This window comes from Adiantum capillus-veneris, chromosome 8 (genome assembly GCF_014529385.1).
Source record: "Adiantum capillus-veneris isolate H3 chromosome 8, ASM1452938v2, whole genome shotgun sequence".
NCBI lineage: Eukaryota > Viridiplantae > Streptophyta > Polypodiopsida > Polypodiales > Pteridaceae > Adiantum > Adiantum capillus-veneris.
In genome coordinates, this window is record NC_140938.1 from 78,240,091 (window position 1) to 78,256,845 (window position 16,755).

Genomic DNA, 16,755 nt, shown 5'->3' on the forward strand with positions numbered 1-16,755 from the left:
TTGATGCAATTTCATTAGGGCAAGTCTCACAGGTCAATCGTACAGGTGTTTCCACCAACGAGGTTCTGAAAATTCAGCAAAACAGGTGTTTACAGGTCTGATTTTTGCCCCAAAACAGGGAATTTCAGCAAGCAAATGATGTATACACCTTGTGGAAACCTTTGGTAAGGGTTTGGCAGTGAATGTACGCTGTTTTGGGGTGATTTCGCGTGAAATTTGCTCGCTGTTTTTCTGTAACAGCAAGCTGTTTTTTGCCCGATTGCGCACATTTGGGCGTGTTTAGGTCGGCAAAACAGGGTTTCAGTGTTTGTAATCACTCAGAATGGCTTCTAGCAGTGAAAGTGGCAATTTGTTGCACATTCGCAAGCTTGAAGGGGCCCATAACTTTGCTATATGGAAGAAGCAATGTTATAATGTGATGTTGCAGAAGAAACAGGCGAAACCTATTAAGTTACAGGGTGTGAAACCGGTTGATATGGAGGTTGAAGAATGGGAAGAAGTGGACGAGTTGGCTCGCTCCACGATCATGCTTTCGGTGTCTGACAATTTACTCTTCAATGTAGAGAATGAGCAGACAGCATGGGGCATGTGGAAGCGTTTAGACGAGCTGTATGCACAGCAGAGTGCTGCCAGTAAAGTATATTGGCTTAAGAAGCTTATGGATCTCCGCATGAAGGAGGGCACGCACATGTCAGTGCACCTCAATGAATTCAATTCTATTTTCAGCCAACTGACAGAGCTGAAATTCACGATTGATGAGGAGTTCAAAGCTACTTTTCTGCTATGCACATTGCCCGAGAGTTGGGATGTATTCCGGACAGCTCTTAGTAACTCAAGTGCGTCACTTAAGTATGCAGATGTAGAGAGTTCTCTCTTGATGGAAGAGATGAACAGGAAGAACACCACAGGTGGGTCTTCTAATGCATTGCACTTGAGAGACAGGTCTCAACAGAGGGAGAAATCTGACAGTAAGGACAGGGCACGCAGCAAATCTCGTAGGAAAGATGTTGTGTGTCATCATTGTGGAAAGAAAGGGCATTATAAACGGGAATGCTATGAGTGGAAGAAAGAGAAGAACAAGGGTGCTGAAACTGATGCAAAGGACAAGGGAAATGCCAAGAAGAGCACTGTGTTGATTGAGGAAATCAATGTTGCTAGTAGCTGTGACAGTGACAGCAGCACTGATGTACTCAATGCCTCTTCTGTGGATGCACATACCCTTGCTATGGGTTCTGATGTGGACATGCATACTTGGATTCTTGATTCAGGTGCCTCCTTTCATGTAACACCTCATAGGGATTGGTTTACACAGTACTCAGGTGAGGTGCAGGGCACTGTTTATTTGGGAGACAACTATGCATGTGACATTGCAGGTATTGGCAGTGTCCAGTTTTCCTTTGCTGATGGTATGACTTTTGTTTTGCACAAAGTGCGCCATGTGCCACAACTCAAGAAGAGTTTGATTAGTACAGGGCAGCTAGATGATGCAGGCTATCACACCACTTTTGGTGATAGCAAGTGGAAAATTTGTAAAGGGGCCCGGATTGTAGCCAAGGGTTGTAAATCGGACACTTTGTATCCTTTGCATGTATCTAGTGTGCGTGACCATGTTGTCGCCGTAACCGAGCAGCCAAGTGTTTCTTTGTGGCATGGCCGGTTGGGACACATGAGTAAAAGAGGAATGGAAACTCTGTCTTGTTGTGGTTATTTGCCGTGTTTGAGGTATGCTGATTTTTCTCATTGTGAGCACTGTATTTATGGTAAGCACAGTCAAACACCGCACAAAAGGTCTCTTTCTTTGAAGTCTGACAGGTTAGACTTAGTGCATTCCGATGTATGTGAAATGCCACAGTTGTCCTTAGGGGGAAAGAAGTATTTTGTCTCGTTTATCGATGATGCTACACGTAAAGTGTGGGTGTATCCAATACGTGCTAAAAGCGATGTTTTGGATACTTTCAAGAAGTTTCTTGCGTTTGTTGAGAATCAAACTGACAAGAAGCTTAGGTCTTTGCGCTCAGACAATGGAGGGGAGTATGTATCAAAAGCATTTATTGACTTTTGTGCTACTAAAGGTATTAAAAGAGAGCTCACGGCTCCTTTTAATCCCTCTCAAAATGGAGTTGCAGAGAGGTTGAACCGGACTATCCAAGAGAAAGTTCGGAGTATGCTGTCACATGCTGCATTACCTCATGGTTTTTGGGCAGAAGCTGTGCAAACAGCTATTCACTTGATTAATCGCTCACCTAGCAAGGCTTTGGGTGGAAAGGTGCCTGAGGAGGTGTGGTCTGGCAAGCCACCCTCATATGCACATTTAAGAGTGTTTGGTTGTGAGGCCTATGTTCACATCCGGAGTGAACTGCGCACCAAACTAGAACCAAAGTCTTATAAATGCATTTTCCTAGGATATGGTGAGGATGGTGAAATGGGGTATAGATTATGGGATCCCGCATTACGGAAAATCATACGCAGCAATGATGTCATCTTCAATGAGAATTGCATGCACAAACAGCCCACAAAGGTCGAGGAAGTGCGCCGGGTTGTTTTTCGTGAAGATGTTACATATGGACAGCCAAGAAGGCCCAATGTTCAGCAGCCTTTACATGCTGAAAATGGTGCTGAAAATCAGCCTTTAGTTGCTGAAAATCAGCCCCAACAAGTTGCCATTGATGCACCACAGGTAGGGGAACAGGTTGATGCTCCTAGACCGCCCGTTGTTGCGATGCAACCGGCTGAACAGCCTGCTGTTTTTGATGGTTTACAGGCTGAAAATCCACCTGTTATGGATCATTGGGTGCGTAGGTCTACTCGGGTGACAAGGCCCCCCGATAGATATGAACCGTCTTTGGACTATGTCATGCTTACTGATTGTGGTGAGCCGTCTTGCTATAAAGAGGCTATGCAACGGGAAGACAGTAAGAAATGGTTCAAAGCAATGGTTTCGGAAATGCAGTCTTTGGAGAAAAACCATACATGGGACTTGGTTGATTTGCCTAAAGGGCATAAGGCTCTGCCATGTAAATGGGTTTACAAGACCAAGGTCACATCTGATGCTTCTTCTAAGTACAAGGCACGTTTGGTTGCTAATGGGTACAAACAAAAGCATGGTGTTGATTTTGATGAGATTTTTTCTCTTGTTGTAAAGCTTGCCACATTACGTCTTGTTTTAGGCCTGGTTGCTTCTGAAGATATGGAGTTAAAGCAAATGGATGTCAAAACAGCGTTTTTGCATGGCGATTTGCTTGAGATGATCTATATGATGCAGCCAGAAGGTTTTGTGTCAAAGGAGCAAGAGAAGAAAGTATGTAGACTCTTGAAGAGCTTGTATGGTTTGAAACAGTCTCCCCGTGCATGGTATCACAAGTTTGATACATTCATGAGGTCTTAAGGATACAAAAGAAGTAATTCTGATCACTGTTTGTATATCAAAACGGCAAGTGATGGATCTCTTCTATTGCTGATTTTGTATGTTGATGACATGCTTATTGCGGGTAACAATGTCACGGAGTTGGATGCACTACAGCAAAGCTTAAAGAATCGCTTTGACATGAAGGATCTTGGTAATGCTAATCATATTTTGGGCATGCGTATCTCTCAAGATAGACTCAACAGGCGTCTGTATCTATCTCAACGAGATTATGTTAATAAGGTGCTACATCGTTTTCATATGGATGGGGGAAAGGCACTTGGTACTTCGCTGCCTCCATATGTAAAACTGACTGCACATGACTGCCCAAACACAGATGATATGCGGGCTGAAATGGCCAAGATTCCTTATGCATCAGCCGTTGGCAGTTTGATGTATGCTATGGCTGCTACACGTCCGGACATTGCATTTGCGGTGGGAGTGGTAAGCAGGTACATGAGCAATCCTGGCAAAAAGCATTGAGAAGCAGTGAAGTGTATCTTGAGATACTTGAAAGGCACTAAAGACTTGTGCATTTGTTTTGGGAAGAGTGAGACATCTGTGCATGGCTTTACAGATGCAGATTTTGTTGGACATCCAGATTGCAGGAAGTCTACCTCTGGATATGTGTTTACATTCACAGGAGGTGCAGTTTCTTGGATTTCTAGACTGCAAAAATGTGTTGCTTTGTCTACCACTGAGGCTGAGTATGTGGCTGCCACTGAGGCATGCAAAGAAGCTATGTGGCTCATGCGTTTGGTAGAAGAGCTTGGCATTAAGTCACCGGTTCCTGTGCTACACTGTGATAGTCAGAGTGCTATTATGCTTGCAAGGAATCCTGTTTTTCATGCCAAGACAAAGCACATAGAGGTGAAGTATCATTTTATCAGGAGTGTGCTTGATGACAAGCACATTACACTTGTCAAGGTGCACACAGATTACAATCCTGCAGATCTTTTGACCAAGAGTCTTCCAGCAGAGCGGTTTGCATATTGTCGTCAGATGATGGGTGTTGGATGAGTAAGTGCATGATCAGCTGTTGTATCATAGTTAGCTGATTCTTTGATCTCCCAAGGTACATTGCCTTTAGGTGGGAGGTTGTTAGGGAATAAAGGCCTAAGTGCCTTGTACTTATAACTTATAAGTTAAAAAGACTTATAAGTGAGGGGGCCCAAGTGTGAATGGCCCCCTAGTCACTTACTCATATACTCAAATGTGAAGCCCAAAAACAATAGCGTGGCTTTTTCCCAAAAATCCAACGAGCTCTCTCTCTCTCTCACGTTTTCTCTGCGTGTGCTCTTTCTGCGCCAATCTCCCCTTCTCCTTCACTCTCATTGCATAGGACAGCAAGTGGGCTCTCTCTCCTGCCCCCCCACAAGCAGGTGTGGCTACGAGTTCTTCGGCTGATGCCTGCTCTCTCCACAGCTCGACAGTACACTTGGGGGGCAGCGGCTTGGTCCACCCTCACGGGCCCGGCACTTCAGTTTGAGCTATCTTCCACCAGCAGGATGATAGTGATGCAGGGGGGGCGACCTACACTCCAGCCTGCTACAGCGCTTACTCCACAAGAGTGGTGCAGTGAGAGAGAGGAGTGTTGGGAGCTCATCAGTGGCCTGACACTTTGGTTCATCTGGCGGGCCCGCTGTTTCAACTTTCCTCATCTTTGAGGCTCGCCCTGTGCCACCAGCAGAGACTGCTCGTGACTTTTGGCTAGAGCTGATCCATACTCTCAGAGGACAGCTTGAGGGACTACAGGGCAGCTCCGACCGCATGCGGGAGCGCCACGAGGCTTTCCTTCGACTCTGGCGCCCTGGGCCTTTCTACACCATAGTCCAGGGTGTGCTCAGATGGCACTACCGTCCACCTGTGTTGCTCTTCTCTCCTCCCATCTCTTGATTTAGCCTCATTGTATATATGCTGTTTTTTCATTGGGAGAGTCTCCCCATCATGTTTGTTGTAGCCCTCTCTTGCAGAGGTGGTTGTAGCCCTATGGGCAGTTTTCATTAACTAATAGAAGGATCTTTTTCTCATTAAAAAAAAAGATGCCTGATGACATGCGGTCCTACTATTTAAATTCCCAAGTAGGATGACATCTCCATCCCTCAAGAACTCCCAAATATCATCATCTAGAGAGAGACGTCTAGTCAGGCACAGCTGTCTGCTTGCAGCTTACTTGTATTTGTTTGCAGCGGAGACAATGTCAGATTTCATGGGTTTCAAGTGGGTCTGGGTGTGATTTTGGAGCTGCAGTTTGCACCTGTTATGCAGTCGATGCGTCGGAAGCTTTGCTATTGGTCCTCACAGCATCTTTCTTTGGCTAGTCGAGCGTTGGTGGCCAATCAAGTGCTGTTGGCTTCTGCTTGGTAGATTGCATCATGTTGGACGTTCTAATACATGTCAAAAGATCATAGAAACAAGGGAATGGGGAATGGTGGCCTAGGGATGGTGGGGTGTGGCCGTTCCAGAATGGGGACAGACCTGTTTTGCGGCATCACAAGAGACGCCGTTGCGAATGGCGTCCGGAATGGATGGCTGTCTGGAGATGCCAAGGGAACAACCAACAGTCGTTTTTTTTTGGAAAAAAAAAAGGTCAGAATTTTAGGGATTTCCTAGCGCCCTTTTAGGGCCATTTTTACCCTTGCTTTGGGGCTCTTTTAGGGACAGCCTACAAAAGGAGGCCTCTTCATTGTTCAAACCTCGATCTTCATTGTTCAAGGCTTCAAGCTCTATGGGATGTACGTGTAGCTCAAAAAAGTAAAATAAAAAAAGATTTTTATTTTTACCGTTCCGGGCACTGACCCTCTTTCCTAACTTTTGCCGTCCCGACCCCGTTCTCCGTTTCCCGTTCCCCGTACCATGTTTCTATGGAAAAGATCTCCCCCCACCCACCCAATTCTCTCATGCAAACACAAACATGTGCGTGCACACATATACAAGCACACACTCAGGTTGAATGTTTTATAAAGAAAAGTAATCAAACAATTCTATTCATAAATTAATTTATGTTGTTCTGACAAGCTCAGTCTTGCGCACAAACTGCATATCAACACAGTGAGGTTCTGTTGCTATTACCAGGACAAAGTCTTCAAATTTGATAAATGAGCTTGGACCACCTGCAAACCGAGCATTTACCGTGATAACTTTTGCATCCAAGGTATTGGAGATTGATTTTGTAGCTTTTTACACTTCGAATGCTATCCGTGCAACAATGCTGATCTCATGTTTCTTATAGGGAGGTCCTCTTAGTCTTTTCAATCATAAGGTCTTAAAGTGATCAGTTGTTAAACGCTTCACAGAATGAAGACATGCATTGTTTAAAAAACTAGAGTTAATTTATAAACTGGTTAGCTGGGCACCTTGTAAATTAACTTCAAAATTAAAGTACGCACGTCAGTTGATAACGAGGGGAGGAGAAAATGAAATGAAATGAAATGTCATATTAACGTCTTCAAAAGACCAAAGTGACCTATGAGACCAAAAAGTTACAATGTGGTGGATCGCACATTCTGCCATCTGGATGTATTTCAAAAGACTGTAATGTCAGCCACCATTTGCCAGTAGACTAGATGCTGCTGAATCCTGGATACATAATCTCACTCTCAAAAAAAATGGAAGAGATCTTTCTTAATCCAGTATGGCTATGGAGGTGCTGTTTTTGTGGCAAGTCAACGACCTATGCATATTATAGCTCTTGTCTGTCTTTCTTGATGAAGCTAATGTGTCTTTGTCTTTGTTGATGAAGCTAATGTCTCAGTGTGAGATTCAAGTTTCGAAGCTTCCTTCTTTTGCCTTTGCACTGGCTCAAATTGTTGTGAACATCAGTTCACAGGTAAGTTGTACTAACAAAATCTGTTTTGACAGTCAGCTTCTTGTTGTAGATATTCCTTGATTTAGTCTATGGGAAGTACCCATGTCCAATGTAATTACATATTGTAAGAAAAAGGGCATTTTCATTCGGGATCCACAAAAACAATGTCTAATGGAAATCTGCCAGTCACTCACATATAGAATTTGGTTCAATATAAGAAGTTTGTTCTTGTTTGATTGTGCAGATTCCTGAAGTCATGGATGTAGTGCTTGCCTCGTTGAATCAAATCTGCATCTTTACTGTACCCAAGTACTATGTGTTCAGAAAGGTAACGTTCAAACTTGTTTTACTATGCCAACTATCTTATAATTACGAACGTATCTCATGTATCTGTGAATGTGCTCTTATTGAAAGGGTTTGTTAAAGCCAACGCCATCCTCTAGCAAATGTTTATCAAACTATTTGCATTGATAGTCCATCCAAGGGCATCAAATATCAATGAATCAGTTTCTGGCAAAGGTACACCTAGGAGTATTTCCTTTGCCTCACTTAGTCCAGATGATAGATCTTGGAACTAGCTATTTTATTGAGGGTGACCCCACTGGTGCTCTCTTTGGTCACATCTGTTTGCAGATACTATCACCAATGGTACCCATGCACGGTTGGTGTTTGTTTCCATTCTTTCTAAGACATCTTGTCCATTGGATGGTTGGGACCCTATTTGTATAGTGGGATCCTAGAGGAAACACTGAGATGTGGATACATCATTCTCATAAGATGGTGTCTATTCTTGGCGTTTGTGTGTATGGGAGAGCAGACCTCTGTTACAGTTATCATGAGGAGTGGTGTTGGCCTTCAGCTGCAGACCAGCATCAGACAATATCTTTGTTTGAGTAGCTAGTATTGGACTGCATTTTCTTTTGCGTAGCAAAGTTGGGATTATCAGTCTACATGGTTGCAGTCTTGGTCCAATACTGGGCTATCGCATGCCTTCATGTCCAGATTCTGATTCTTTTCTCTGGGACCTGCAGATCGGCCTCCAGATACTGTAGCCGGATGTGGATTATTGCTCATGCTGGTTTGATGGTAGGGACATGAGCTAGCAGTGGTGGACATGATCGGACTTGCTTGAGACTGTAGCCGGATGTGGATTATTGCTCATGCTGGTTTGATGGTAGGGACATGAGCTAGCAGTGGTGGACATGATCGGACTTGCTTGAGATACGCATCACATATTGATTACTGTTAGTCACCTGTCCTTAGGCCTTGCCACATACTCATATGGTCTGGCCTGGAGTTTGTGCACCTCTTTGCCAAGTGGATGGTGGCACGGGTTTCGTGTCTTGTGGTGCTGTTTGCTGGTCTGTCGTGGAGTTTGTGCACCTCCGTAGCGAGTGGATGTTCGCACAGGTTTGGTGTCTTGAGGTGTTGTTACCATTTCTGGGTTCTCACCTTACTTTTGAGGGGGAAGGGGAGGATTCCGTCTTCATGTTGACCGATCTTGGTTAACAACAGGGCACTATGGACATGCTTTTGAGATGCCCCTTGGTGAGATTGTTTTCTTCACTGTGGTTGCCGTTGTGTGGATGGTTTGAAAGGCTAGATGCTTGCGTGTTCTCAGTGGCCAGCCTTCTATTTCTCAGTGGCCAGCCTTCTATTTCTGCGGAACACTCAGTAGTATATCGACAGAGATAGTTCTGTTACATAGTGACGACCCGACTCGACGGGAAGAGAGGAGTAAAGTCAAGCTGGAGCTGGACCGAAGTGGGTCCTCTGAGGCCGACCCCGCATGAAATGCGGCTCAAAGTGCAGCGCGATTTGCGTGCTGATGTGGTAGATGACATGGGTCTGCTTTTTGGAACCACCTGGCGCCCTGGCAGTTGTATCTATGCGAAGATGAATAGAAAAGCACCTCAAAGGGCACCTACCTCAGGGGCCACCGCATCTAAGTGGAGAGCTCTGCTCCCTTGTGTCTTTTTTTTTTCAGTTCTCTCGCCAGTTTCAGTTCTGCTCAATTATGTGTTGTCTGTTTAACCGCACTGTCAGTGACTCGCCGGTGTCAAGTTTACATACACTCTTCGCAGCTAGTAGGATACTTCACTAGGGAAGGGGATGAGTGTCGGTACATTTCTTGAGGTGGTGTGTTCATACAACTAAGTTCTTTTCATTGTAACAGGGCAAGATTACTCTCTACCATCCTGGTTCTCTCTATGACTCCTACAGGCGGCCTTAAGCCAGGAGCAGTAGTACTTTTTGTAAGTACAGCTCCCTGAGGACAGGCTGACCCGAGCATCCTCAGTGACCCTTGATATTCTCCTCTTCAAAAGGAAAAAGGATAGGCAATGAAATACCAACCTTCCAGGGTGGATTGCCACGTTTCAAAACAAAAAGAAAAAATCTCTTTGGTTATATAACTCGACTGGCCGAATACTTGTTACTAAACATTGCTAGACTTTAGAATCAAACCTGACATTTATAACCTTGCACGACTCATCAAAGGCTTGATTTATTGTGGCATTTGTTCTCAAACGGTGCAATTCTATGCAAACATATGTTCTCACCCTCTTGCCTGAGCATGCTTCAGGTTCAATTTAGTGCTAACATATATACACACACACACACCCTCTTTCTCCCAATAAGAAAAGAGGAAAAGAAAGAAGCGAAGGCAAGAAAATGCTCTTTTTCAAGCATGAATGAGGAAAAATAAATTTGATTATCTTTTGTGAGATACATTGTTTCTGTTTGTGACAAAAATGCTGCTAATTATATTGAATTGTGTTTGTTGCAGAGCCAGTTTGAGAATGACCAGGCCTATTTTAAGGTATGTGGATACAAGGAAGATGAAGGAAAGCTTGAAAGTACTGATGATTATGCGGACCGTATGACAGCTTATGTTACCTTGTATGCTGCAATTACCCAAGTAGGTGGGCATGCTTTATGCAAAATTCGAACTTGGGTGTCTTCATTTGTGTGTCTCATTGTGGGTGGTTGTCATGCAAGACAGGCAGAAACTGATGGCAGAGCTCATCCGCATGGCTTAAAGGAGGGTTGGGCATGGTGTGCACGCTTACTCAACCATCTTCCGGCCGATCGGCTAACAGCTGCAGCCCTTGAAGCTTACCTAAAGGTTAGGGTTCGGGTGACTTGGGTCGCCATCTTGTTTTGGCTGTCACAATAGCTTTGGACTTTTCTGTTAATTTGTCTTGCTTCGATGTGCAGGTAGCGGGGTTTAGGCTGTATCAAGTGTACAACAGATCATTCATGAAAATGTTGCATGTAATCACTACACAGTTCATTCCAAATCTAAAGAAGCAAGATGACCCAGACTCAAGGGCTGTTGTCAGCCGGTTAGAGACGTATATTGTAACCAAGCAATTCTCAAAGGAGCCGGAAGGACGGCGCATGCCGAGGACTGATTTGTCATCGAGTTTTAAGTGACAATGTCCACAGTTTAGTGATGGTGGCTCATTGTTTGCTTTATGGGGAAGGGGAAGGGGAAGGGATCCCCCTTGTAATGTTGCTGATTTGTGTACAAAAAAGAGACTTAAAACAAGGTGTAGGGGTTCAATGTCATCAAATTCGAGTGTCGAAGAATTTGCAAGAAACCCACACCTTTTGTGCAATTTTGATTGCCTTTCAGCGCCAAGCTGTCAGCATTTTGCTCACAACACTTTGAGTATCCCTTATTATGAAGGTTGTAATCATTGTCCAATATTTGGACACCTCATTATAAACCTCAGTTGTGACCTCTCTTTCAGAGCCTCCAGATGACCATGATCACATCAAATGTACTTTCAAACATTTATAATGAAACTGCTTAAAATTTTCTTCTTTTGCATTCACAAGCTAATTTTTCTAAGGGCAACGTCGTGGCACTGTGATCCAGCGTTTTACCTCTTAAGAAGCATTACCATATATACCCTTGGTTTCATGGATTTATGTGCGAAGGAGAGGAGAAGCAGGTAATAATTTTGTTGCGACTTGTAAAGGTATATATCTCAATCACAAAATTCTTGCTTAGTCGATGGGGAGATTAAGCTCTTGTTCTTTGTCATCGTTTGACCCTTAGACAAGTCAAATGTGTATTATCCTCTGCCGTTTAAGCCCTCAACATGTTTTTTAGTTTGGCATGCTTCCCTATATCATAATCATACAACACCAATACTGACATATTGTCCCATATATAGGCATATGTCCTAAAGCATTATGATTGTTTCAACATGTATGCTTTTAGTCCACTAAGCTTTACCTAGGCATGCGCTAGAATACCAAGTAGACCCTAGAGAAATGCAGATTTTGGAATCACATGTGCCTTACAAGATCTTATCAAATTTTTATTTGTGAGATCTTAGATTTATGCTTACTCAAAATTGCGTTGATTGATGGTGTTTTGATATCTACCTTTTGAACCAAAGGGTTGCTATAATAATGTGTCCCTTGAGTATATCCTCTATATACTGCTATGTTGATCATGACTTATTAACTAGAGGTTTGTGAAAGATTCTTTTGTAAATTTTGTTTTCTATCATAGATGTGAACTTTGTGTATTTTGAAAGGGCTAAGATTCGAAAGTCCAGAACAAGTTGGAAGGTCACCTTGAAGAAAACCGGCAAAATTTGAAGGATTATGTGTAAAAATTGATTATTACCCCAAAAACCTAAGGAAATTTCAATAGGGTCTTTTAGTAACTTTGTTATGAGAGGAGGCACATGTGGAGTGGGGCAGGAGGACAGACTTCATCAGATGGTCAACTAGTCAACGTCCACTTGGTTACAAATTACCCACCTCATGGAGTCCAATCATTTGCAATTCAGTATGCTCACAGGGACAACATGGTCAACCACTCCTCTCCCCTTAGCATGGTCCATCATTTTAGCAATAAGCAGTATCATTATGATTGCAAGTTGTGTGGAGGCGTGTATGTAGCTTTCTACACTCAACACCATACCATTGATTCTAAGGTATGCTCCCATATCTAGCATGCTCTTCTATGTCTGCGCGATGAGGGAAGTTGTTCGTATCATAACACCATACCATTGATTCTAGGGTATGCTCCCATATCTAGCATGCTCTTCTATGAGTGCGTGATGAGGGAAGTTGTTCGTATCATACAGTGTGCTAGTATAGCAATGATGGGACCTATAAGTAGAAGGTTGTCTTGCAGTATGCTTTCATAGAGCTTTTATATCATGTGTGAAGTAGTGTGTGGTGTACGTGGCCGTGGTTATTACTAGTTAGCCAATGCTAGAGGCATGATTGTTTTATCCGACACCTACGAGGACTTTGTGTAGTTTTTGGCTCCATTGCACAAGGGAGGGACCCCACTCCCTTGATGACAAGCAATGGGGATATCGAAGTACTATATGCATGCATGTAGTTTTGGGTGAATGCTTGGTTTTTTCTTTTATAATTGTACAAACAAGAGGTGGACATTACACTTGGTGCATGTTGAAGGGCTTAGAGAAGATATAAGAGGAACAAATATCCTTGTCTCCTCGTAGCTAGAATGAGTGTGTCTTTTTTCTTGATTAGAGAGCAGCCAATGGTTGTGTCTTGATGTTGTGTCAGGCCAACATGGACTTACACACCATCACCATCTTTTCAAATTGTTATTAAATCATGTGCAAGGGCGCTTGCCATATGGTGAAGGTGAGTCACTGTGGGACGCATGTCTAACCTCACTATCCTATTTTATTGTAGTATTAGCGAGAATCACAATTAAATTGTTAATCCATGGGATGAAGTTGGCTCGACTAGTACATAGAGGTTACAAGAGGTTGTCAATCTTTCGAAAAACAATTAACAACTCGCATCTAACTCAAGTTACACAGAAGTGACTGAAATCACCAAAAGCCAATCGCTCATCGGCAAACAAATCACATCCGTTACAGCATCAAATGATATCCAAACGTAATGAAACTCTTAGGACATGTTTATAAGATCTAAGCACACATGGTTATGGTTTCAAACACCATGTTAGGTCAAGTTTCAAAATCGCGATTATTAACAGCAGTGGATTTTTTACTTAGTCGTTTTCGACTTAGAATGCATTTAAATGCTTAACAATGATGCCTCAATATCCCACCTATACTTAGTTTTTTATTTAAAAGCATTAATTCCTAGTTATGATGAAATTAGGTCGCAGATCTGCGACGTCAAAAACTACGAATTACTGTAATGTGTTTACGTCAATGCATAGAGTTCTTGCTTGTAGTTGCAATGCAACAAACGCGATTACAATGTGACAATCGGGGAGGGAGTAGGAAGTGCGAGAAAGAGAGGAGTGAGCGTCGTTAGCTCACGTTGTGTATTCATTATCCAAAACTTTTTAATAACTTACAAAAATTGGCTAAATATCTTAGCCAAGGTTTTTGGTGGTCAAAACTAATAATCTGAGAGTTCTACCAAAGATGGGTAATCATAGGTTGATACAATCTGGAAGCTTGTAGCTCCGGCTCATTAATTACGGAGTTTATCAGAGAAAATAGGAGTTACAATATTCTCGATTTATCAAAATAAAAAGTGTTTTACAATGAGAACTCCGAAAAATGGTATCCATGTTAGCTTGCTGCTAACATTCCCTCCTCCTCGCCTGTGTCGTCCCTTGACATAGCTTTATGGGATGAAGTAGTCTTCGGACTTGCGACTAGCAAGGCGGTCTTTAAGCGCATTCAGTACATTTTGGTATCTGGTACTTGCAAAAATTGCATAGTGACTATTGTTTAGCTCCACTGCTGAGTAGCTTACAAACCTTGAGGTTAGATTGTTGATCACTGGCGCAAATATCTTCGTTCGCCAAGTGAAGAATCCCGTGTAGAACGTTTCCTCAAACGCCAGCATGTTGTGTGAAGGTAGAAACATGCATCTGACGTAAAAGCCATAGAAGACTTCTTCGGAAGGTTGGCCACTGAGATCATAGCACAAACCTTTGTTATTCTCGAGGAATGACATCCAAGGGGCCTGCTTGCTCTGGCTCATTGAACACTTTGATGCATGTGAGTAGCATTCGGCAGATCTTATATAGCATAGCACATGACAAATCTGGTAGACTTTCAAAGAATGACATGGCGCACTTTAGGGTTTTTCACCATGTATTCTTTAGTCGTTGGTCCCTTTTCTGGAGCAGGCAATCTGGGGTAGTTTAGCCAAGTTGGCCGCTTCTTGAGTAGTGTCTCATGTGCTATCCAAGTCCTTACTCTTGATACAAAACAGAAAGTCGTATCTTTTTGCAGGGCCGCAGGTGCTCTCGTGAACAGAATCAAGTATCTTGGGTTTTTGTTCAGCCAGCTCAGCCTCCACTTTGGGTGGTCTTCATGAGTGTCCTTGACTTGCATGTCTGCGTAAAGCCTTTCTTTTACCTGTAGTAAGTCAACTTTTATCAGAGGGTAGGGCAGGGACTATTGGTACTATTGCGCATTTATTTGATTGAGAGTGAGTTGTGTGACATTGACAGAATGAATTACTCTCATCTCCCAAATTCATCTTCTCTTTGGACCCGCATCAAGGCCAGGTCTCTGCGCTGAGATTGCTCTAACTTCAGCTCCAACGCGAGGTCGTTATTTTTCTTTTCTAGTTCCTTGTAGACCTCGTCTGTACCTTTGATTGAGGCGACGGTTGGATTTTCTCGTATTTGCCGTAAGAATATCGTCTGATCATTGATCCTTTGATCTGAGTACTGTAGAGAAGCATTGGCTACATCTAACTGTACCTGGATTTTTTGAGCTAATAGAGTGGTAGTTAGAAGTTCATTTGTCACTTCCGTGAGCTGATCATCCTTGGCTTTGCATGAATCTGACAGTTTGGTAAGCAGCTCACCCAGCTCCTCCATTTCTTTTTATTGCTCATCTCTAGCGAGCTGATGTTGTTCAGCTTCTGCTCTCAGCTCTTGCACTTGCCTTTGCAGATCAGTGATGACATTAAGTCTGTCATCTAACTCCCCTTGGAGTGCGTCGATCACCATCTCTAACTCTTTGGCTCGTGTGCTACAACCAAGTGCTGCTGAGCGAAGTTTTTTTGTCATCTCCTGCATTTGCTTAGCATATTCGTTAACCTGCAGGATGACTTCATCATTCGATTGCCAATCTTCATGTCGTGCCAACTGAGTTGATGTTTCTGTAGCCTCTTATGTGTCTTTTGGCTATGTCAGGATGGCTGGTTGGTTGCTGTTGTTGTTGTAGTACTGGCTGTTCTTTTTTCGTGGAGGTAGAGGGTGGTTCCTCTGTCTCTTGTTTTTCTAATTGCTCAAGCCTTGTGGTGTCCTCTTCTGCTTGCAGGACTTGATGCCTTTTCGGTCTCTGGCTCTTTCTCTGTTTTCTTCTCTTTATTAGAGACATCTACTTGTTGTGCTGATTCATCTGCCTTTTGTTGTTCAGACTCTTGTGTAGCTTCAGCTGCTTTCTCTTCTTCAGGCTCTGCTTCTTTCGTTGGCTCATTTGTTGTGTCTTTAACTGCCGGTGATGGTTCTGGGCTTGCCATTGGTTGATCTTGGTGTTCAAAGACATGAGAAAAGATACGGGGAGACACATCACCTTAGGCATATTGTGCGTCTCCTTGTGCAGAGGTCTCCTTTGCACGCTCTTGATGTTCTTCCGCCTCTTTTGCCTTCCTTGCCGCTTCTTCGGCTTCCTTTAGCTTTAAAGATTCTGCTTCTTGATACATACGTTCCAGTACTTCAGCGGGTTCTTCAGCCTCTTTCCTGGTGTGATGCTTGGTCCTTGGTCCTTTAAGTCCACTAGGCACCTATTTTTTCGGGTCGTTTCCTTGTGCTTGTCGGCTGCATTGGTATGCATGTTTCTCTCTTTCAAACCGGGCTTGCTTTTGCACGGGCTCTTCTTGGTGTGTTGCTACAACTTTTCTCTTCATTTCCTCTCTTCGTTCTCTCTTTTCTTCATTATCCGAGCTTTCACTGTTGTGTCTTTCCGAAGAGATTTCAGCCGATTCTTCATCAAATTTGTAGGATCCCTTGGCCGAGATCTTGTATCTCGAGGAGATGGTTGAGCTAACACTATCGAAGTGTTTTGGTCTGGGGCAGGTGGTAGGCTGTTGGCTATGCCGATGACATGGTATACAATTCTTGTCAATACCTCTGGTGCACCGAGGTAAGTAATCTTTCCTTCTTTCTTTGTGCCTTTCATCGTGGTCAAGACATATTGTGTGTGGTTCACCAGTTGCCTGGTTGTTGACTTGAGGACTTGCGTGAAGGTGGTGGCAACCGCATGATTTGGCGTGGTATACCGTGGTGGTCTCTTAGCCAAGAAGTGGAAGTGTTGGTGATATAACCTGGTTGGCTCTTCCACCTGCTTGTAAATAAGGTCCGCAAAAATGGATGTGTGGCGGTTTCTTTGGTAAAAGTACCTGCCGTTCTCCTGTCCCTTGCCCTCATTGTCATTCCTTTTGTGGGCAGTTTGAGTGCTTGTGCCACTATTTCTTTGGTTATCACCACTTCAACTTTATTCCCCTGAGGGTTAGAAATCTGGGCATATCCATCTTCTTTGATCGTGGATAAAAGCTCGTAAGCTTTTGGGAAATCCACACCGCACAGCTC

At 43.4% G+C, this 16,755-nt stretch overlaps 1 protein-coding gene across 6 annotated transcripts in view; it reads left to right on the forward strand.

Annotated features, from left to right (window-relative positions):
* Window positions 1-11,056, forward strand: part of LOC147452411 (mRNA export factor GLE1-like) — a 169,950-nt gene extending 158,894 nt beyond the window's left edge. For 5 of the 6 annotated variants that reach the window (XM_086518119.1, XM_086518122.1, XM_086518120.1 and 2 more), the window contains 6 exons: window positions 6,479-6,557; window positions 7,146-7,232; window positions 7,456-7,539; window positions 10,000-10,131; window positions 10,216-10,338; window positions 10,431-11,056. In XM_086518119.1, the coding sequence (XP_086374245.1) occupies window positions 6,479-6,557; window positions 7,146-7,232; window positions 7,456-7,539; window positions 10,000-10,131; window positions 10,216-10,338; window positions 10,431-10,649 (724 nt within the window). In that variant the 3' untranslated portion in view covers window positions 10,650-11,056. Of the gene's footprint in view, window positions 1-6,478; window positions 6,558-7,145; window positions 7,233-7,455; window positions 7,540-9,999; window positions 10,132-10,211; window positions 10,339-10,430 lie in introns of all 6 variants that reach the window. The other variant, XR_015188895.1, reaches the window with a different exon arrangement.
* The last annotated feature ends 5,699 nt before the right edge of the window (window positions 11,057-16,755 follow it).